A 20,011-nucleotide genomic window follows, 5' to 3' on the forward strand; every position below is an offset into this window, starting at 1 on the left:
CAGCAATAAAGAATCACAAAGGGCAGTTGCACTGTCAGGGAGGGTTATGTTTGTTTTTGACCTGTTTTGTTCATGTCTGTGTTTCACATGTTCCTTTGTTCAGTTTCCATGGTTACCGACATTATTAGATCATTGGTTTCAGCTGTTTGTCATTTATTAGCTTGTTTCAGTTTGTTTATTTAAACCTATTTAACCCTTCACTCTTGGTCAAGTCTTATGTTGAGATGTGTTTGAACTGCCCGTTTGCTTGCTTTTTGAGTAAGAATTAAACTTATTAGTGTTTTGTGAGTCTTCTCCCTTTAGTATTACTGCGCATGTAACAGTGCATGCAGGGATGCTGATGTAACGCAGCTCAACCAATCAGAATCAAGGATCGCAACTATCCGTTTTATAAAAATTGTATTTATTCCTTTGATGGAATAGCTGATTAAATTATTCCAGTCTTCAGTGTCACATGATCCTTCAGAAATTGTTCTACTGCTGATTTGGTGTTTAAGAAATGTATTGATGTTGAAAACCATTGTGGAAACTGAGACCGAAAGAACTTTTAGGACACATTAAATTTATAAAGAGTGACAAAGATATTTCAAAAAAGTATGAAGCAGCAAAAACTCAGTTTCAACAATGATATAATGAGAAGCATTATTAATAATTGAGCACCAATATCACTGAATCAGCATAGTCAAGTCAAGTCACCTTTAGTGCTTTATACACAATAGAGATAAGCAGCTTCACATATTAAAAGCAAACTTCATCAAATATGAGACTGATTCAAATTACAAAAAGAGACAATTTTTCAGCTCAATGCAGCGCAATAACTGTGTTAATTTAATTCATTATGAAACAAGCTCAATTCAGCAATAAGCAGCTGTACTGACGACATGTCATTATTCAGCTCAAGTCAGATCAATTTTGATCCAATTCAGTTAAATAACAGTGTTGTTGTTGCAAACTTCATCAATTCTAAAAACAATTGCTTCACCTATAAAGGACTCTGCTGGTATCAGTGACTCTTTTAATGGGCAAACATCTCTATATTGTGCAATTGTGTTGAGAGGATCACTAATATGACATCACTACAAGCTTGAAGGGTTTTTTTTTAGTTCTGTCACTCTTTTTACATCAATATCCAATTATTTCAAACCATGAAATCAGTCTTGATCAGTCTCAGCGAAAACTAGATTGCACCCCAAAGGGAGCGATATGGAGATACGCTATCCTTATTCAACAGGAGTGCTCCCCGCTCCCGTGATTGGCATTCTAGGTAGATGAAAGAACAGCTCCGCCTGCCACAGTCATTCACATGTGTGACTGAATGCTGTAGGTGACAGTCAGACTCTCATCTTCAGTTCTGCCTTTTGTCTGATTATTGGTGAGAGTTGACAGCCATGGCACTGGGATCTGACACGCTGACAGGTCATTATAGCCAATGGCAATGTAACTTTAGAGCTGAACATTTTTGTGTGTTTTTCGCATAGCATTCATTTTTAGAGAAATTGAGAGGGTGGTGTCAGTTCTATCAGAGCTCAAATTATGAGGCTCTTTGAGTGAGAAAACTTTTTTATTGGTATTTCTCATACAAAGAATTGGAAATTAAGTGTTTGAGGAAACAGTATACAGGGCTCGCACACCTTCTGACTAATAAGTTCATCATCGCTGGACAAGGATCTTTCAAAATCATGGTATTTACGTGCACTCATAATGTCAATTTCTCTCAATTAATATATTTTAGACAAATTTAGAAAAAAGTCATGAATATAAATAAAAAGGATTTAGCCTGGAAAACACAACAAAATAAAATAAAATAAAATGTTCTAGTATTTCTAGGTTTTGCATGACTGTACAAATCCTGAACAAAAATCTAAATATAATAAATATAGTATTTATAGGAAGTAATATTTTAAGGAAGTAATATTTTGTCAAAACATTAGACATTAAAAAATTATAAAAACATATAAAATATACAATAAAATATAAAATCATTTTTGTTTTGTACCATAATATATAGTAATTAAAGTCTGCATATAAAATAAAATAAAAATCAAATAATTTTATTAAAATAAATTTAAAAGTCCATTGTTCCTAGATGGATAGATGGATAGATGTGTGAACCTAAATCAAGTGAATTGTGCTGTCTGTGTGAGTAAATAACAGAGCAGATGTAAATGAAAAAAGAAAAAAAAACAGGATGAAACACATACAGACACACAGACTGTCTGGCAGATGGGTTTTTTAAATGGAGTACGATTGATAAGACTCTAGTCTATTCCGATTCGCTGTCTGACAGCTAATCTAACTATGTTAGTAAAATCTGTCTCTCATCCCATGCAGGCGATAAAATATCAGGAATATGGATTCTAATGGACAGAGGATAAAAAAACATTGCAATAAGCCATGAAACAGGAGCACTGAAAAAGTTGCATTTTTCATGGACATAAAAGAAAACAACAAATGAGAAGTTAGAAAAAGGCTTATCACCGAAGATAGTCTTGACAGAGGACACAACCCTCTGAAAAGCAAGGCCATTAACCCTGTATTTACAGATCACACTAGACAACTGCTCAAGACAATTGAAGAAAATCCTCTTAGAATGGAGTTGCACAAATGTACAGCACATTTTCAAGGGCACTACATGGAAACATCCTGAAATACAGAACATTAAAGGCCCTTCACCCCAGAGGCCGAGGGCCCATCATGATTTAGTGTCCGCAGTCAGCATTGTGGAGTGCCTTCTTTGTAATTCAGAGCATACTGGATTTGCTGAGAGTGTTTGTGACCATCTCTCTCAGTTTGATGTTGCTCGAGCTCGCAGGGTCAGCAGCAGGTCTTTACTCTCCCTGACTGCCATAGTTTAAAAGCATGTTCAAGCACACAAGTGCTGTTTCCTGTACTTACACTCATTCAGGAGCAACCAGCTAAACAAACAAGCACTAATCTTGATCAAGGGTCAAGAGACAAACACTGCTGACTCTGAAACTTTCAATACTGTATGAATTTTTGATGTTTTTAAAAAATAAGTCTCTTATGCTCACCAAGGCTGGATTTGTTTAACCATAAATACCGCAAAAACTGTACTGTACAGTAATATTATTACAAATTAAAATAACTTATATCTTAATGTATAAAATTATACATCTATGTATTATTATGCACATTTATGTTACTGATCCCAAACTTTTAAATGGTACTAACTACATTGAGTTCTTTTTCACTGCTTATTGCCCTTAAACGGTCAAATACACACAAAGTAATGTCAAAATGCCGGTCTTGATGAGTATTCGTTTTAAGTGAACGTAAACAGTTGAGAAAGAAAACGCATGTGTCACAGTATAATGGATCTGTGCGATCTGTAAGGTATAGCCTATTAGGCTTCTGTCACTTTATGATATCATATTTAAAATATCTATATGGCAGTATTTCCCCATGGTATCAATGTCAAAACTGTGGCCAGTAAAAAATGCTGAGTGACTAAAAACTTTGGAAAATCACTAGCCACAGTGACTGGTGAGCAAAAAAGTGAATGGCTTATCTATCATTTAATGATTAATTTATCTGAATTTAATACATCAATTATACATTATATATCAAATACATAGGCTACATTATTTTAAACATGCATATAGATAAATATAGATCCTATTTTTATTAAAAGCTGTATCTTGCATTTTTTCTACCCAAACCAGTGACCTCTGAAACATACACAAAAAAGTACATCGAGTAGTCTCACAGCTCCAGATGAACGAGAGATATTCTAGGTAGCGAGATACAGACCGAATTTAATTAACACTGTCATTCTTTAGCTAAAGATTTGAAAATGGCTCCCAGTGTAGTTGGAAATTGATAGATGAGCTATCAAACAGAGAGAGAGACAATCACAGTGGGGTATTCTACTCAAATTAGATTTAGCCAAACCCATGGATATGAAATTTAAGTTATTGGGGCACTCAATACAATAGCATGTATAAGTGACATTTTCAGATAAATGAATCTGACCCCTAGCACTGCATACTGAGGAAACAGGTTAAGAGGTGTGAAGAGAAATGCAATCATGACTGCAATAAATCACATAGCTCTTGTTTGTTGCACTAGAAATGTTAATGTGCTTCAGGCAGCATCAGAGAAACAAAATATCAGAACATTTCTCTCTTAATATACAATAGCTTATGGGTCATAAACACTCTTTGAAAATGTGTTTGGTTTATTGGCGTTGTTTTAATACTTATGAGATTATACACAATGTCACACGTAATCCCATTTAAAATCTCCAATGTGCAAGTCAACTGAAATTGGAAAAATGGTCGAAAAAGCATGACGCAATACGCTCAGCCAGCAGTCCTTAAAGAACAAACAGTGCAGCTAAACAGAAGACGTTCTTCACTGCGGGATTTCCAAGGGGAATGAAGAGATCCTTTGAGAACAGGTACGAAGCGGTTGGAAAATTAAGATTTTAGAGAGGGGTTTCCTTTAGAGACACACACACACACTCACAGAGCGGAATCACAATAAGTGAATATGTGAATGTCTAATGAGACAGAGCATGGAGAGAACAGATTCCCAATGGTGAGCTGGCAAAGCCTTCATAACCTGACAGGGATTTCTCAGTGTGCATATGCTGTCTGCTTCTCTTGTATATATATATATATATATATATATTTCACAACAGTATGTTAAAACTTCATGCTGATTTGTACTAGACTTTCGCCAAGATAAGCAAAACTAAGACGTAGCTTTACAGTAACCTATGATTCTCCATCCATTTACTCATCTTTCCATATGGTGGTGTGACTCCCCTTCTGTCTGGCATTAACGGCTGCAGTGTACTTGGTGCGTCAGCACACACGATGGCTGCAACTACAGTGTGGTCTCCCTAGTGGACAAGCACGACAACCGTCTGGATTGAGCCGAGTAGGGGACATCTATAGGGTCTTCAAGTGGGCACCAAGTCACCCCTCTCCGTCGCCCACTCAACTCAGCCTTAGCTTACTGACCTCTACATCCCTCCTGCACAATCTCACAAACTCACCGCAACCCAACCATACGAGTCAACCCAATAGTGGGGCTGCCGAGCCCCACAAGTGCAGTTTAATGCATTTTCAGTGGCAACAGTTCCGTATGGCACCACCTACCGCAAAACACAATATCTGCCCAACCACCCGTCATTCACGCAATATACACAGGAACGTAATGACAGCTGGTGTGCAGCCGACTGCGCAGTCTCATCCCAAGAAGTCATATAACTGACGTCTTGGGACGTCTTTTGACCATACGTCCACATCAGCCTTTTTAGGGTACCCTTAAACGTCGGTTACATGACGATCCCGGGTCGTCATACAACTGACGCTTTACCTTTAACGTCGGTTAGGTGACGGGGTAGGTTTAGGTCTGGGGTAGGGTTAGGATCCGATAACATCATCTAACCGACGTTTAAGGGTACCCTAAAAAGGCGGATGTTGACGTATGGTCAAAAGACGTATGGTCAGTTATATGACGTCTTGGGATGAGACTGTGTTAGACTGCGCTGTATCCTGATAGCAGCGAAAAAGAGCGTTTGATTTAAAAAACAACAGATTTTAGGGCTAGATCTCTTATTTAATAGTGAACTAAATGAATGCTCTGCTAGTTAAAGGGTTAGTTCACCCAAAAATGAAAATTCTGTCAGTATTTACTCACCCTCATGTTGTTCCAACCCCGTAAGACCTTCGTTCATCTTCGGAACACAAATTAAGATATTTAAGATATTAAGATCGCTCCTGCATACAGTCCATAGGCTTCTTGAGGGACTGGCTCTTGCTGTCCCCGAAAAGTCATTAAAGACATCGTTAAAATAGTCCAAGTGACTACAGGGGCTCAATCTTAAGTTTATCAAACGACGAGAACACTTTTGTGCGCAAAAAAAACAAAAAAAATAACGACTTTATTTCAACTATTCGTTTATTTCTCCCTCTGTGCGAGTCAGGTTACTAGTTTAATAGCGTAAGCTTCTGTTATTGTACGTCACACGCATCACACACACATGACCAGCGTCGGCCAATAGTGAGCCTACGTGTGACGTAGCTCTACGCAATCACACTACGTTAACTGACTTACAGGCTCATGGAGAAGGAAGTGAATAGTTGAAATAAAGTCGTTATTTTTGTTGTTTTTTTGCGCACAAAAGTTTTCTCGTCGTTTGATAAAGTTAAGATTGAGCCCCTGTAGTCACTTGGACTATTTTAACGATGTCTTTAAATGACTTTTCGGGGACAGCAAGAGACAGTCCCTCAAGAAGCCTATGGACTGTATGCAGGAGCGATCTTATCTTAAATATCTTAATTTGTGTTCCGAAGATGAACGAAGGTCTTACGGGGTTGGAACAACATGAGGGTGAGTAAATACTGACAGAATTTTCATTTTTGGGTGAACTACCTCTTTAACTGGAGATGTTTTATTTACTGATGTATTAGGTGTACAACTTTCCCCCCAACTTTCATAGCATAAATAATTGGCAAGGTGCTAAAATAAAGCATAGAAAAAAATTTTTAAAATGATCCATAGGCTATTTGATTATAATAAGAGCATGTGCATGTTTGTTAGTGATTTATTCATATTATTACAGCATTTAAAGAGCACAGACATACTCAAAAGAGGTGCATGTGAAACACTTTGTAAGAAATAGGCCTACTTTTCCTTTTCAGGAAAAGTATCGAAATCTCAATTCTTGACTTGATATTGGTATCGAAACAATAATTTTGGTATCGTGACAACACTTAAGCATCCCGAGAACCCGCTTTTTGAACTGAAGTGTCAATTAAGCCATTCTTTAATGGGTAGGTGGACAAACTCTTGGTAAGAAAATCTTACCTTCAACGTTTAATAGCGAAATAGGACAAAACTGACTGATGCTTGTAGCATCTTTTTCTTTATGTATAAAGACTCCACCTGCTCTCCGCCATGCTCTAGGTACAACCAGTTTTTCCCATGCCACTTTCATCAATTTACACAGAATTTGCAGAACTCCTGAAGCACTCTTGTATACTCTGTAGGGAACTCCATTAGGCCCTGAAGATGATGAAGCCCTTGCCTTTCTCACAGCCTGCTCTACCTCTTTCCACTTAGGTGCACAGACCTCCATTTGGTATTCTGGTGGGTTGATAGGTGGTATGTCTGATGGAATTGACATAGGCTCAAGTCTTTTTGCATCTGTATGTGTGTCCTCCAAATATCTCTCTAGCTCAACCCTAGATGCTTTTAAAGTTTTAAAGGATATTAAGATTCTTCACGGAACCATCAATGCCAAAAAAAAAACAGTGTGTATACCCAAAGCTGCGCTCATGTGAGATATGGTGTGAAAATGAGTGTAAAATTGGAAGAAAGGAGCAAAGGAATGTGTAAAAATGTGTGAAAAAATGCATTGACACGGTCCACAAAAACGAAACACAAAAACAAACCCACCTCCAACCACTGGCCATGAGACTGCATTTTGATGACCACGCAGGGATCAGGTTTGTTGAGGGCATCCCTGTCTGAGATGCCTTTACAGGTGACCCGCAGCTCTACTTTGGTCAGGCAGGGGCTGTTGAACAAGCCCAGAGAATTGGCTGCAGACTCGTAGATGTCGCTCATGTTTCAGGAGATGCTTGTGCTGTAAGGAAAAGAGAGATTATGTTTAATATATTTTTCCTTTAGCTGTGATATTTTTTAAGTGATCTATTACAAATAATTAAACAATTTTAAAATATAAAAATGTGTCCTTTTTAAATGGTCCATACTCGAAAAAATTAGCTGCTTTCAACTGAAATCCAGTTATTCAGTCTGAAAATAAAACAAACAATACTATATTGACCAAAAAAAGCCACTTTTTGTAATGTCTATTCAAAGATTTTATCAATCGACAGTCTTAATGCTTTTGTATTTTTGTACCACAAAATCAATGGCATTAAACAAAAACAGTCAGATCATTTCTTTGGCTTTTAGTTCTTTTCAAAGAATGCAAATCAATCTGGTTTTAATCAATTAAAATGATGCATGGTGGACATTTTTAAAAATAAAAAAATAAGTGTGAAAGACATGTGAAATAACGCCCCATAACTTTTCACAGGCAATATATATTTAATCACTGTGTGTGTGTGTTTATGGCCTCTAGAGACACTAATTTATTGAAATGCTCATATGTGGGAAAATATCTAATCAAAATTCCCCAGTTATATAATATTGAGCAATTGCAAATCATCTGAGCTAACTAAAATTACACAGCGTATGCGGAGAGGAGGGAGAGAGAGAAATCTGAGCCGATAATGGATTGACATTGAATGGTGGATGGATGTTTTAATATGGAGAAAGCAAATTCCTATTTTTGCAATGGTATAGAGATGTTTGCCATAGCAAAAATAAACAAACAAAAAAACTTAAAAGATAGAAAACATTGGTCTTTAAAATCACAGTTATGTTGCTTTAGTTACTGTAAGATTTAGGTAATTAGTAAGAAATTGTGGCTGCGCCTCACACAGACCAGTAGAAGCAGACCATGAGAGGTAAATCTGACCATGAGAACAGCTCAATGAAAGGATAATACTCTGCCAATGCAAAGTCATCCATCACTCCCACTGTATCGCACTGACAGGTGGCAGCCTCATACATTATAGGTCAGTAGCAATAACACGGAGGTAGGTGCTTCTCTTCCTCAATGTATGTTTGCAAACTTTTCAACAGTGACGGCAAACTACGTCATCAGTCTTTCATCCCCTGGATGCTATTTTTGCCACTTTGCCAGTTTCTCATCTATTTCTGACTCTGTTAATGACTCTCTTTGAGCCTCTTCATTTACACACACAATGTTTACAGCAGAAACAGTTCTTAAGTCTCAAGAAATCTTCAATGTTAAATTGCACCCATTAAAAACCCTTAAGATTAAACCCCTTCTGATTGGTAAATAAATTAAATATGGTATGCCGTTTCATAACATAAGCTATACTTTTAGCACAAATGTATACATTTTGCAAAGATAATCACAGTATTGTCACTTGCATATTGATACCAGGACAGAAGACATATTTGCACATCTTTAAAGTTGAGTGTTTTTGCATTCGTGCACAAATAAATCTAAAATCCCCCAGGAAACCTCAAGAAATGACCTCCACAGAAGCCAATAACCTCAATGGTCTCTGTGGACCGGCTCCATTGCTGACTACCTCATTTGTGACGGCTCTCCGACAATACACAAGGAAGCACTGCCATTCAATCAAACTCCATTAAAATCTAATGGTGGCAGTTATTGGTTTCTTATGACTTTAAAGACAACATTGAATAAAAATGGAACCATTTGCTTTGTGAATAAATAACCCTGGTCGTATTGTGCATGATTCATCAGGTCACATTATTCTAAAGTCTTTCATCAAAATATAGCACCATAGTGCACGATCTCTGGCATATTGAGTCCTGGTGCTCATGCAGCTGAAGTGAGTTTGAATCTATTTTCTCAATCCCCCATCTTCCCATCTATCTATACTATGAATAAAAGTGGCATATAAAGGCCAAAAAAATAATTTTCCCTCTAAAAAGGCCAAGGATGTGCAAGAGTTTGGAAAAAAAAAATAGTACCAGTGTGAATAAATTGAATAAAAAAAAAAAAGTCACATTTCACTCCAAATCAAAAGAGGAAAAACACATTTAGGTCTCTCAAATTCCCATTATCATAATGTGTACAGGTTCATTTCACTTTTAAATATTCTTCTCAATTGGTGTTTGTCATTTCTGCAGCGTAGTACTTATTTATTCAGATTTTTAGGTGAAATATGACCCAAAACTTTTTCCTGAGATTCACCCATTAACCAAAAATATAGCAACATGTTCCAATTAAGCATAAAATACATAATCCTTTGCTAAATGCGGTTTCATTAGTCAAATTAACCTCAAATGTGATGTCTGTGTATCGTGCATGCATAAACATGAAAGTAACACCAAGGCTAATTTTAAGTCTAATGCACATTTTATATGAAAAATGTACAGACTTGGTATCCCTAGTGTCTTCTGCAACATGCTCGGAATATAAGTAGTGCGGAAACCCTCTCTCTGTATTCATTAAAGTGTCAGTCTCACAGCGGAGCTGATGGGGTGGCAGGTAAGCAGCGCTCCTCTGACTCCACTAGTGAGAGTGAATGAAAATGAGGAACTCCCAGCGACAACAGCTGTAATCATGGAACAGGATGTTGTCGAACTGACAATGTTAGTCTAATAGCCCTCTGCTTTCTACAACATTTCTATACAGCATCATGCTGGTTAAAGCAACGGAAGTCAAAATGTTTCCCGCATCACTGATTTTTTGGAAGCAGTGCTGAGAAACAAGGCAGATTTTTGAACAGTTTCTTGAAATCCACTAAGAAATCCCTCAATTTGCCACACAATTCCTCTGGCTTCCAGTTATCCATTTGATTTGGCACAACTACGGGACTATCATAGCCACTATCATGATTCAGATCTCCTTATTTGGCCTCATAAACCACAAACAGACAAAAAGCTCATATTCAGGTTTTGTATGGTAACCAAAGCTTATTAGAAAAGCATGCCGGTGGCGACATTTCTTCACAATGATATTAGATTGCTTCTTGGGCTCTTTCATCATGACTCGTGTAGCGCTGGTGTAAGGCTGTAACAGAACTACTGAGTAAGTTTACTTACTAGAAAAAGCCAAACATATGGAGCTTGTTATGTGATGCAAGTGTCAAAATGGACTAGTTTACAAATCATGTGCTATTGTAAAAAGTGGTTATTATATAGCAAGGAACCGAATAATCTTTATTAATCAATTATCTGCCATTTTAATAATCATCATGTAAAAAAGGATTCGACATTGCTAATGTTTTACTGCCACAGTGCCACTAGTGTTGGAATATCCTCCACAATCCTCAAATACTTAAACTAAAAGATCAAAATTAACCAGAACATAAAAGTGATGGTTTACACAAAAAAAATAATAATTCTAATTATTTACTCACGCTCATGTCGTAATGTGATATTTTTCCCATGGAAAGCACAAAAAAAGTAGTCCAAAATAATCTTCACAAAGACCATTTTCATACAACAAAGGTTAAATACAACATGTTAAATACTTATGATGCTTTTTTGGAACTTGACAGCCAAGTTTACTAGGAACTCTCATTCTATAATCAATGTGAAAGTCTATTTAAATGTCCTTTTTGTGTGTTCCACAGGAAAACTAGAGCATACGAGTTATCTGAGTAAATAAAGACTTTAATATCAAACTGATATTTAATATCACTTCCTTTATGGAATTCAGCAGATGCTCTTATCCAGAGCGAGTTATAAAAAATAAAAATAAAAGAAGAAAAAGCTTTGGGTTTTAATATATAAAACTGCCAAGGTAAACAGATGGCGAGAGTGCACTTCTGAACGGTTATCTAGTAGCCGTAGCAGATATCTGTCTCCCTTGACAAGTAATTTACAACCAATTACCTGGCAGCAGCACATTCTGTAGGCTTGTTATACAGTAAAAATATCTAGTACCTAACAAATAAACAAATCAAAAACATTTCATAAAGGGTTAGCTTGACAACAGCTATTCAGCAAATGATGGGCTGATTTGAATTATGCTGGTCACTTTGACAGGTAACGTCTACCTTACACTGTCAAGAGTTGTTACAGGGGTTTCTTGAGAAGCAGCCACACAGAACACTTCACTTGTGCTTCAATCATAGACAAGTATAAACAATAGACAGATTTCCAGCTGAACCCTTCTCTCGTTTCTCATATCTTACGGAGTTTCTCCACAGGGGAGCTGTCGCCTGTCAGCATGGATATATACCATGATACCATCTCCTCAAGACTCCAAAAGTTGCTTCCTTTTACAACAGAATGCATTACAACCATAATATTGTTAACACTCAACGCTCTCAACACATTTGACAGCCCTGTATTTCAAGATCTATGTGCAGAGCTTGAATGCTGAGCCATTCTTTGCAGTCCAATACTGGTTTCTTAACTTCATACACTAGTCTTAAATTCAACAACAGCAGTTTAGAAAGACAATGAAACATAAAACTTCAACACACTGAAAGCTTATAAAATGCATTCAACTTTAAAGATGCTCAAACGTTTATTAATCTCCTGTCCTGTTGACAAAATGCAAGTTGAAACTGATGTTCCTAGAACAAACTATTTCAAACGTTTGGGATTGACACAATCTTTTTTTTAATGCCTTTGAAAGAAGAGATTTGTCCACCAAGGCTGCGTTTATTTGATAAAAAAAATATATAGTAAAACGGTAATCTTAGGAAATATTACAATTTAAAGCTGCAGTCCGTAGCTTTTTGGGGGTTTAAAATGTTCCAAAATACATATGAGAAAATACATAACCAGCCAGTGTTCAAAACTATCAGCTTGCCTTAGCACGATTCAAAGCGGTAAGCTTGTAAAAATGTTTTTAGGCAAAGTCATTTTGCCTCTCGGCCGCCATCTTGGCAACGCCTCCGGGGCAGCTATTTCAGACTAACAAGACCAGGCTCTATCTAAATGAATGGGCAGAGTCAGAACTGCTTTTTCAGTGGTCACCGGGACATAAAAACTGCTTGTATAGAAACAGCAGTAAGATATAATAAAAATCCCTGAAAAAAGTTTGATGACTTTGTCCCAAAATAAGGTTTAAAACGCCGTTTCCCCCCATAGGTTATTATGTTTACGCATGCGCAAGGGTTTTCTTACTCTCTGTCGCGCCCTCGCTGCACAGTTTGAAACACAGTATGTGCGCGCTCATGCTCGCTCGCTCTAGATTCCGGGAGATTTGAAGTCATTTGCGGCCATCAGCGAGCCGCTATCAATCTGTGGGAGACTCCCGGAACTTCTGGGTGACTTGGGATGTCTGATATTTACACAACGCACACATACACTGCATATCAAATCTGCCGCCTTTTTCAAACAATTTTCCGCCGTCCGACGCAAACCTCAACTGTGCGCATGCGTCGGTGGAATCAGACGATAGGCTTAAATGTTTCCCGGCTTGACTGTTAAAAGCAAACGATTGGCTGTTCAGTGGGAGGGGCGGGGCATGTGCATACATGCAACCGCCATCTTTGGTGTTACAGGTTTACCTAAACATTTGTATTAAAGGAGAACTCCGGCGAACAATGAACCTTTGGTCTAATAAAACATCAGTACCTAGTCAATCGTTCTCTGAGATTTGGTTTCATGATAATCGAATGTAAAGAGTTTTATAATGCTAGTAATGGGGGCATTGACTAGGCTAAGTAAAAAGAAATCGCTAGTTTATAGACCATTTCACAAGATGTAAACAACACTGGTCCAGAACCACTTCCTGTTTCAGTTTTTTAACACTACAAAAAAGCTGGGATAAAATACAACCAACAAAACATTTAAAACTGAATCAAAAAGTTAAACAAACATCTTTAAGATGTTTTCTTTACATGTGAAAAAAAGAAAACAGTTACAAACTGAAACAGGAAGTGCTTCTGGACCAGTCTTGTTTACATCTTGTGAAATGGTCTATACCACTAACAAGGCTCAAAATAGCCCCACACTAACACAGTCTATCGAGACTATTTTTTTAAGATGGCTCCTGTCTGTTTACACGAAATGAACTGTCTTCATAAAGTATCTTCTTATTAAACGGTCTGTACACTTACTCATTATGTTACTGCGTTTAGTGTGGGGCAATTTTGAGCCTTGTTAGCGGTATAAACTAGCGATTTATTTTTACTTAGTCAATGCCCCCAATGCAAATGTATCTAAAGTTATTCCACTTACAAAGTGCAAGCTGTCAAAAACGATGTGTGTTAGCACGCTTTACATATGCATACCTGCTATAAATGTTAATGAGATCGTGTCAGAAGGTAACATATCAAATCCAGCAGCACACAACATGACAGCTGACACAGTTTTAAATGTGGTGATATGTTCTAGGTAATAAAGTCTGGAATAATCAATAAAGTTATTCAGCCTGTTCAAATATTGAAGAATGAAGAGTTCAGTGTACAGTAGTGCACTTAAAATCCCTGCTAATATTATGTTGGCTCTATTTCTTCCCAGTCAGTTTCTTTGTGCAGTGAGTAATGGGTTTAAAAACAACACAAAGCATTTAGTTTGAACCCTTCATAATAATCTCAATGTACAAATCAGCCCTGTTGATAAATGAACCTTGGTGAAGTGTTTGTTCCCAGCAGGAACAGGCTCTTAATCATTTCTGCAGAGGCAGAGGCCACGGGTCGTCTCCTAACCCCGGTGGCTTTGATTATGCTTATATTAGAGTCAGAAAATGTGGCTTGTTGAAGTTTATAGGATTTTGTCTAAAAGCAATAAAAATAATATGCAAATCATGCCATGTTTGCCAAATGATAAAGAAATTACCTTGATTTCTTAGAATTCAATTCTACATATCAAAATTATGGGATATAATCGTATAAAATGCCATAAAGTCAGCAATTGTGTAATTGCAAAAGAATAAAAAGTTTTATTCCATGGACCATGGGTGAAACTAACTTCCATAGATAACTGTTCAAAAGTTGTTTTTTAAAGAAATTAATCATTATATTGATCAAATGTGACAGTAAAAACATTTAGCATTCATACAAAATATATCCATTTCAAATAAATGCTGTTGTTTTGAACTTTCTATTCATCAAAAAATCCTGGAAAAAACATATCACGGTTTCCACAAATATATTTAGCAGCACAACTGTTTTCAACATTGATAATAATCAGAAATGTTTCTCGAGCAGCAAATCATCATATTGGAATGATTTCTGAAGGATCATGTGACACTGAAGACTGGAGTAATGATGCTGAAAATTCACATTAATAAAAGCTATATTAAAATAGAAAACAGTTATTTGAAATTACAATAATATTTCACAGTATACTGTATATTTGATCACATAAATGCAGCCTTGATGAGTATAAGAGTCTCTCAAAAACACTTTAAAAGACAAACCAAGCCCAAATTATATTTACATTTATTCATTTAGCTGACGCCTTTATCCAAAGTGACTTACAATTGCTATATATGTCAGAGGTCCTATGGAGGAACATTGGTGTCTCACAGTGGATTCGAACCCAGGTCTCTCTGTGTCTTATCCACTGCGCCATCACCACCCCGATATCTTCAAATCATTGAACATGTCGTTTACAACCACTAAGCCACAAAAGTGACATGAGAATCTTCTATACTTCAGTGAAGTTGGTTTAAACTAAGCATACTCTAATGATGACTTTAATTTAAGTACCAAGCATTCAGCATCATTTCACGCTAAAACCAAACACCAGAACACCATGTCAGATACAACCTCCGAGGCCCATTAGCATGTTACGCCCTTCTCTCAATATGATAACCACCTTTTTCTTCCCGACTCTCAGCAGGTAATTCCCTCTCAGTACAGTCAGCGTGCCTAATTTGACAAACACCAATAATGGCTTTCAACAGAGAATGAATGATGCCGTCGACTGGAATCTCACCAGAGTCTTGCATCCTGCCATCTCAGCTCATTTAGCCTTATTTCCAGTCATTTACAACAAACCAATTATTCACTTGGATGTGATGGTCTCATCAGCCTGCTCGATTACATGAGGATGAGAACAAGACTGCAGGCAGCTATTGAAAACGAATCAGCTCATTATTCTGTAGGAAGTTGGCTAATTAGTTGGAACATAACACACTCTGTAAATGGAGAAGCATTAAATACTTGTGACACACAAGCCACCCATGAAACAGCAATGACATATTGGAAAGATGGAACCATGAACAGATCAGCCCTTGTTCAGAACTAAAATCCAAACATGTCCTCATAAGACATTAAATATGAGATAAAGGAATGTGAAGATAGTAATAGTATTGACATAAAGGAAAAAAAAAAACAACAACAATTGAATGGTATGAGATGCCAGACACACTCCACAAATTTTACCAGAATTTCTAAGAACACTCTAAACAATTCTGCACTGTAAAAAAACAAAAAACAAAAAAAATCATGATTTGTAATCACAACATTTTTCTTTTGTCAAATCAACTTAGATAATTTATGTAGTTCAGAGAACATAATATTTTAAGTTTATGATGATTAAATTATTCTCCTTCATTCTATTAACTCAATTTTTCCATTTCAATGAACTTCCATTTCAATTAGGTTGCTTATTTTTCTAAGTTCAACCAACAATATTGTTTTACAGTGTGGGTTGTTTTAACCTAAATTTGGGTCAAATATGAACAAACCCAAATGTTGGGTTAAAATTTTTAAACCAACTTCAGCTTTCACTTTCAACTGTAAATTTGTTTTAATTTTAAACTCAACATTTGGGTTTGTCTATATTTTACCCAAATTTGGGTTGAAATAACCCAAAATAACCCTGCCTTTTTTAGAGTGAATGTTCTTTATATTCAAGACTCAATCAGACTGTGTGTATGACTAAATATTCTAAAAATCACAGTCTTCAGTGTCACATAATCCTTCAGAAATCATTCTAAAATGCTGATTTGGTGATCAGGAGACAATTTATCACTAAACATTATCAGTTGAAAACAGATGTGCTGCTTATTATTGTGTAAACCATGCAACGTTTAGCGCAAACTTTTTAAAAAGATCAATAATTTTACAATAAAATAATGTTTAAAATGTTTTAACTTTTAACTGCACCACGTGTTATTACATTCTACAATTGGTAAAGTAACATTACAGTCAACAAAATGGTTGTAACACGGTCAATATGTCCTTATAAATACACATAATACTGTTAATGTTTGTCCATAACCCAAGTACTAAGTTATGATGAACATCCAGTTGGTAAAACTAAAGTCTGTCGTCCAAGTACAATAAACTTAGGATGGTCTCTCTCATGCACATCACTTGCTTTAATTGTTCACTCCCATCTGGACACTGAAGGAATCGCGTCATAAATGAAGTCTAATGTAAGCAGCCGGGCCAAAACACATCAAGAAAGGTACCATTTTAAAAGGAAAGTTAAAGAAAAGTAAGTGACAGCCTGTAGTGATTTTAAAAATTAAAGCCTCCTATGCATATTTGCACATCAAAACAGACTTAAGTGATAAATAAGTATTCTTTTAGTGTTTTATAACTGTTTTCGTCCGAATTAAAACAGTTATGCAGTATAGGCTACATAGCCTATATGCCATCCACCGAAAGACAGTTTAACACAATAAACAAATAGACTAATAAAGTACATTAATGTAGGTTTTTCTCTAGTTACTATTACAGAACAACATTATGCAGGCTTCAAATTGCGTCAATGAATCAATGTGCATGAATGCATATTATAACTGCATCAGTAAAAAGAAAATAGCCTTAACAACTTCATACACAGAGTATAAGACATATGGTGCCACAACTTAAGCTTGCAAGAACGTATCATCAAGTTATCTACTACTGTAAGCAGTACTGTACCCAAAAAATCCTCCATCCTCTTTTACTTTAAAGTGATTAAGGTGCAAATAAAAGCGCGCGCCTTTATATGAAGCACCTGCGCTCGTGAGCGGTCCTGCAGACAGTGACAGATGAGAGAACGTTTCACTCACCTTTAACGAACATGTACAATAATTCCAGGCAAATAAGGTCTGCTTGTCATCAAACACAGAGCACTGAAAAGACACATGCTCCACATAAGGATTCGAGCTCCATCCTCACGCCGCTGTGTGCAAATGAGTGAAAGTAAAGTAGGCTACAGCGCGTTCATGTCGCGCGCCGGTCCCTCCCCTTCACGCGCTAAGAATCTTTCAGCGGTTACGCGGACTTTAAGGGGAGGTTCTACAGGTAAACACTCTCGATTGTGACCCTTCTCCTTAATAAAATGTGCAAGATGTTTACAGGCATGTGAAACATATAGGACACCCTTTAAAATGTGATTATTTTACGTGACAGAACACAAATAATCTGGTCGTTATAAGGTCTTAAAATTAGGTAAATACAACCTCAGATGAACAACAACAAATTACTCCGTGTCATTATTTATTTAACAAAAATAAAGCCATAACGGAAAAAGCCATGGGTGACAAACTAAGGAGGCCTCCACACTATGATGGAGTTGCTTAGAGCCACTTTCAGCAGCAATAAGTTGAAGGAATCGTTTTCTCTACAGTGTCAGTCTCTCGCATCGTTCTGAGTTCTGGATTTTGACTGCAAGTGCACTTGATTCTTTTCTTTCAGCCATCATTTTCTGGTGTCCTGTGATCATCGACCTATTGCATGACCCAATTTCAGGCAAGCTTTAGCTGTCGGACAAGATGGCCTCCTCACATTTGACGCTAGAATACTTTGGTATCCAGAGAAGTTAATGGTCGAATCAAAGATTGCAAGGTGCCCAGGTTCTGTGGCTGAAAAACATGCCAAAAATAACCAACCCTTTCACCAGAGTGAAGGACAGCTGGAATGAGGTGTTTGTGCTGATGTGTTGTGTGTAGTTTTTGTAGGCTATGTAGTCAAACATCTCCTCTTTGGTCTTGTCTGTCCAAATTACATTGTTCCAGAAATCTTGAGGTTTGTTCAGATGCAACTTTGAATGAATTTGCTGAGACGTCCATTCCTGAGAAGATTGGCAACTGTCTTGAATGTGTTTCACTTATGAATAATCATCCTTACCAGATGGCAACAATAATTGCTTCTCTAAGATCCTTGCTGATGTCTTTCCTCCAAGCCATTCTGTTAACATACACACGTGAATGCTCAAGACCAGCAAACTGCCGTAACTTCTGGTTTTATAGAAGTGAACACACTTGCTGATGATCAGGTCAAAGCCATCTGATGAGCAGCACCTGACTGTTACTTTGCCTCTTAAAGGATTATTTCACTTTAAAAAAAAAAAAAAAAAAAACTTCAATCCACGTCTTTCTTTCTTCCGTCGAAAAGAAATTAATGTTTTGATGAAAACATTCCAGGATTTTTCTCCATTTAATGGACTTCACTGGGCAACAAATGGTTCAAGGTCCAAATGAGAGTTTCAGTGCAGCTTCAAAGGGCTTTAAACGATTCCAGACGATGAATAGGGGTCTTATCAAGTGAAACGAATTAAGTTTTATGAGCTCAAATGCTCGCCTTGCTCTGAACTGTGATGCACGTTCGTGACTCTCCTGTTCGAAGTCGTTTATCAAAATGAACGAATCTTTTTTCGAGTCATTTGGTTCATTCAATGAACGAAATGAACAAATTGACTCGGAAAAAGATTCGTGGAATCGTTTAAAGCCCTTTCAACAGTTTGCACTGAAACTGTCTTTTGGACCTTCAACCGTTTGGTTACCAGTAAAGTGCCTGCTAAAAACGGATTAAACTAGTCTAAACACGTGCTGCTGTCCCAGTCTGATCTGTTAAAAAAGTGCTCTAAAACCAGACTTTTTTCAGCAAGCTTTTTATGATAAAATGTCCCATAAAATCACTCTGCCAAAGATTGTGAGCTGATTTTAACTGGTTCCTGCTGTCATCCGACTAGTTTTATAGGGCTCTGGGGAATTTTCAAACTGTGAGACTAACTAAAATACCAGCAAGCCATCCTACACTGCTTTAGGATCATATGCAAATCATATTATAAAACATTTAGGGCCTACTTTATGAGCAATAAAGTAATTCATGTCTCTTCAAAAAATCACAATTATTATCCAACCAAAACCATACTTCATGCCAGTAGTAGGCAGGCCTACCTGGAGTCGAAATGATCTTCACCCTCAAATATTCGATCTGTAGATGGTAACTTTGCAGGCAGCGACATCTAGCGTTCGCTTTAGGGAACTAAAGTTTGACAAAATAAAGCCCGTCGTCTCTCTCGTGCGAAGAATTAAGTAACTAAATTCACAAAAACAATTATATATTTGGGCTACATTTAGATACTAAGGTCAGAAACAGCTCCAAACAAGCAAGATAGCATAAATCTCTATCGATGAAGAGTGCAGTGCAATGTGAAATCGCTCACGTGAGTCGTGACTGAACCAAAGAACCACATCCACAGTGTTGTTCAAGTATAAATTCGTGGTTTGTGAAGTCTAAACTGAGATGTTTTCAAACAGGCAACATAT

General features: G+C 37.0%; 1 protein-coding gene across 1 annotated transcript in view; it reads right to left on the reverse strand.

Annotated features, from left to right (window-relative positions):
• The window catches only part of cpne4a (copine 4a), a 52,637-nt gene extending 34,953 nt beyond the window's left edge, over positions 1-17,684 (reverse strand). Inside the window, exons 1-2 of the mRNA XM_039650808.2 lie at positions 17,528-17,684; positions 7,432-7,621 (exon numbers count right to left, since the gene is read on the reverse strand). Of these exons, the coding sequence (XP_039506742.1) occupies positions 7,432-7,602 (171 nt within the window). The 5' untranslated portion in view covers positions 7,603-7,621; positions 17,528-17,684. The remainder of the gene's footprint in view (positions 1-7,431; positions 7,622-17,527) is intronic.
• Between the last annotated feature and the right edge of the window lie 2,327 nt (positions 17,685-20,011).

The sequence above is a fragment of the Pimephales promelas genome, chromosome 12, assembly GCF_988280905.1.
Source record: "Pimephales promelas chromosome 12, fPimPro1.hap1.1, whole genome shotgun sequence".
NCBI lineage: Eukaryota > Metazoa > Chordata > Actinopteri > Cypriniformes > Leuciscidae > Pimephales > Pimephales promelas.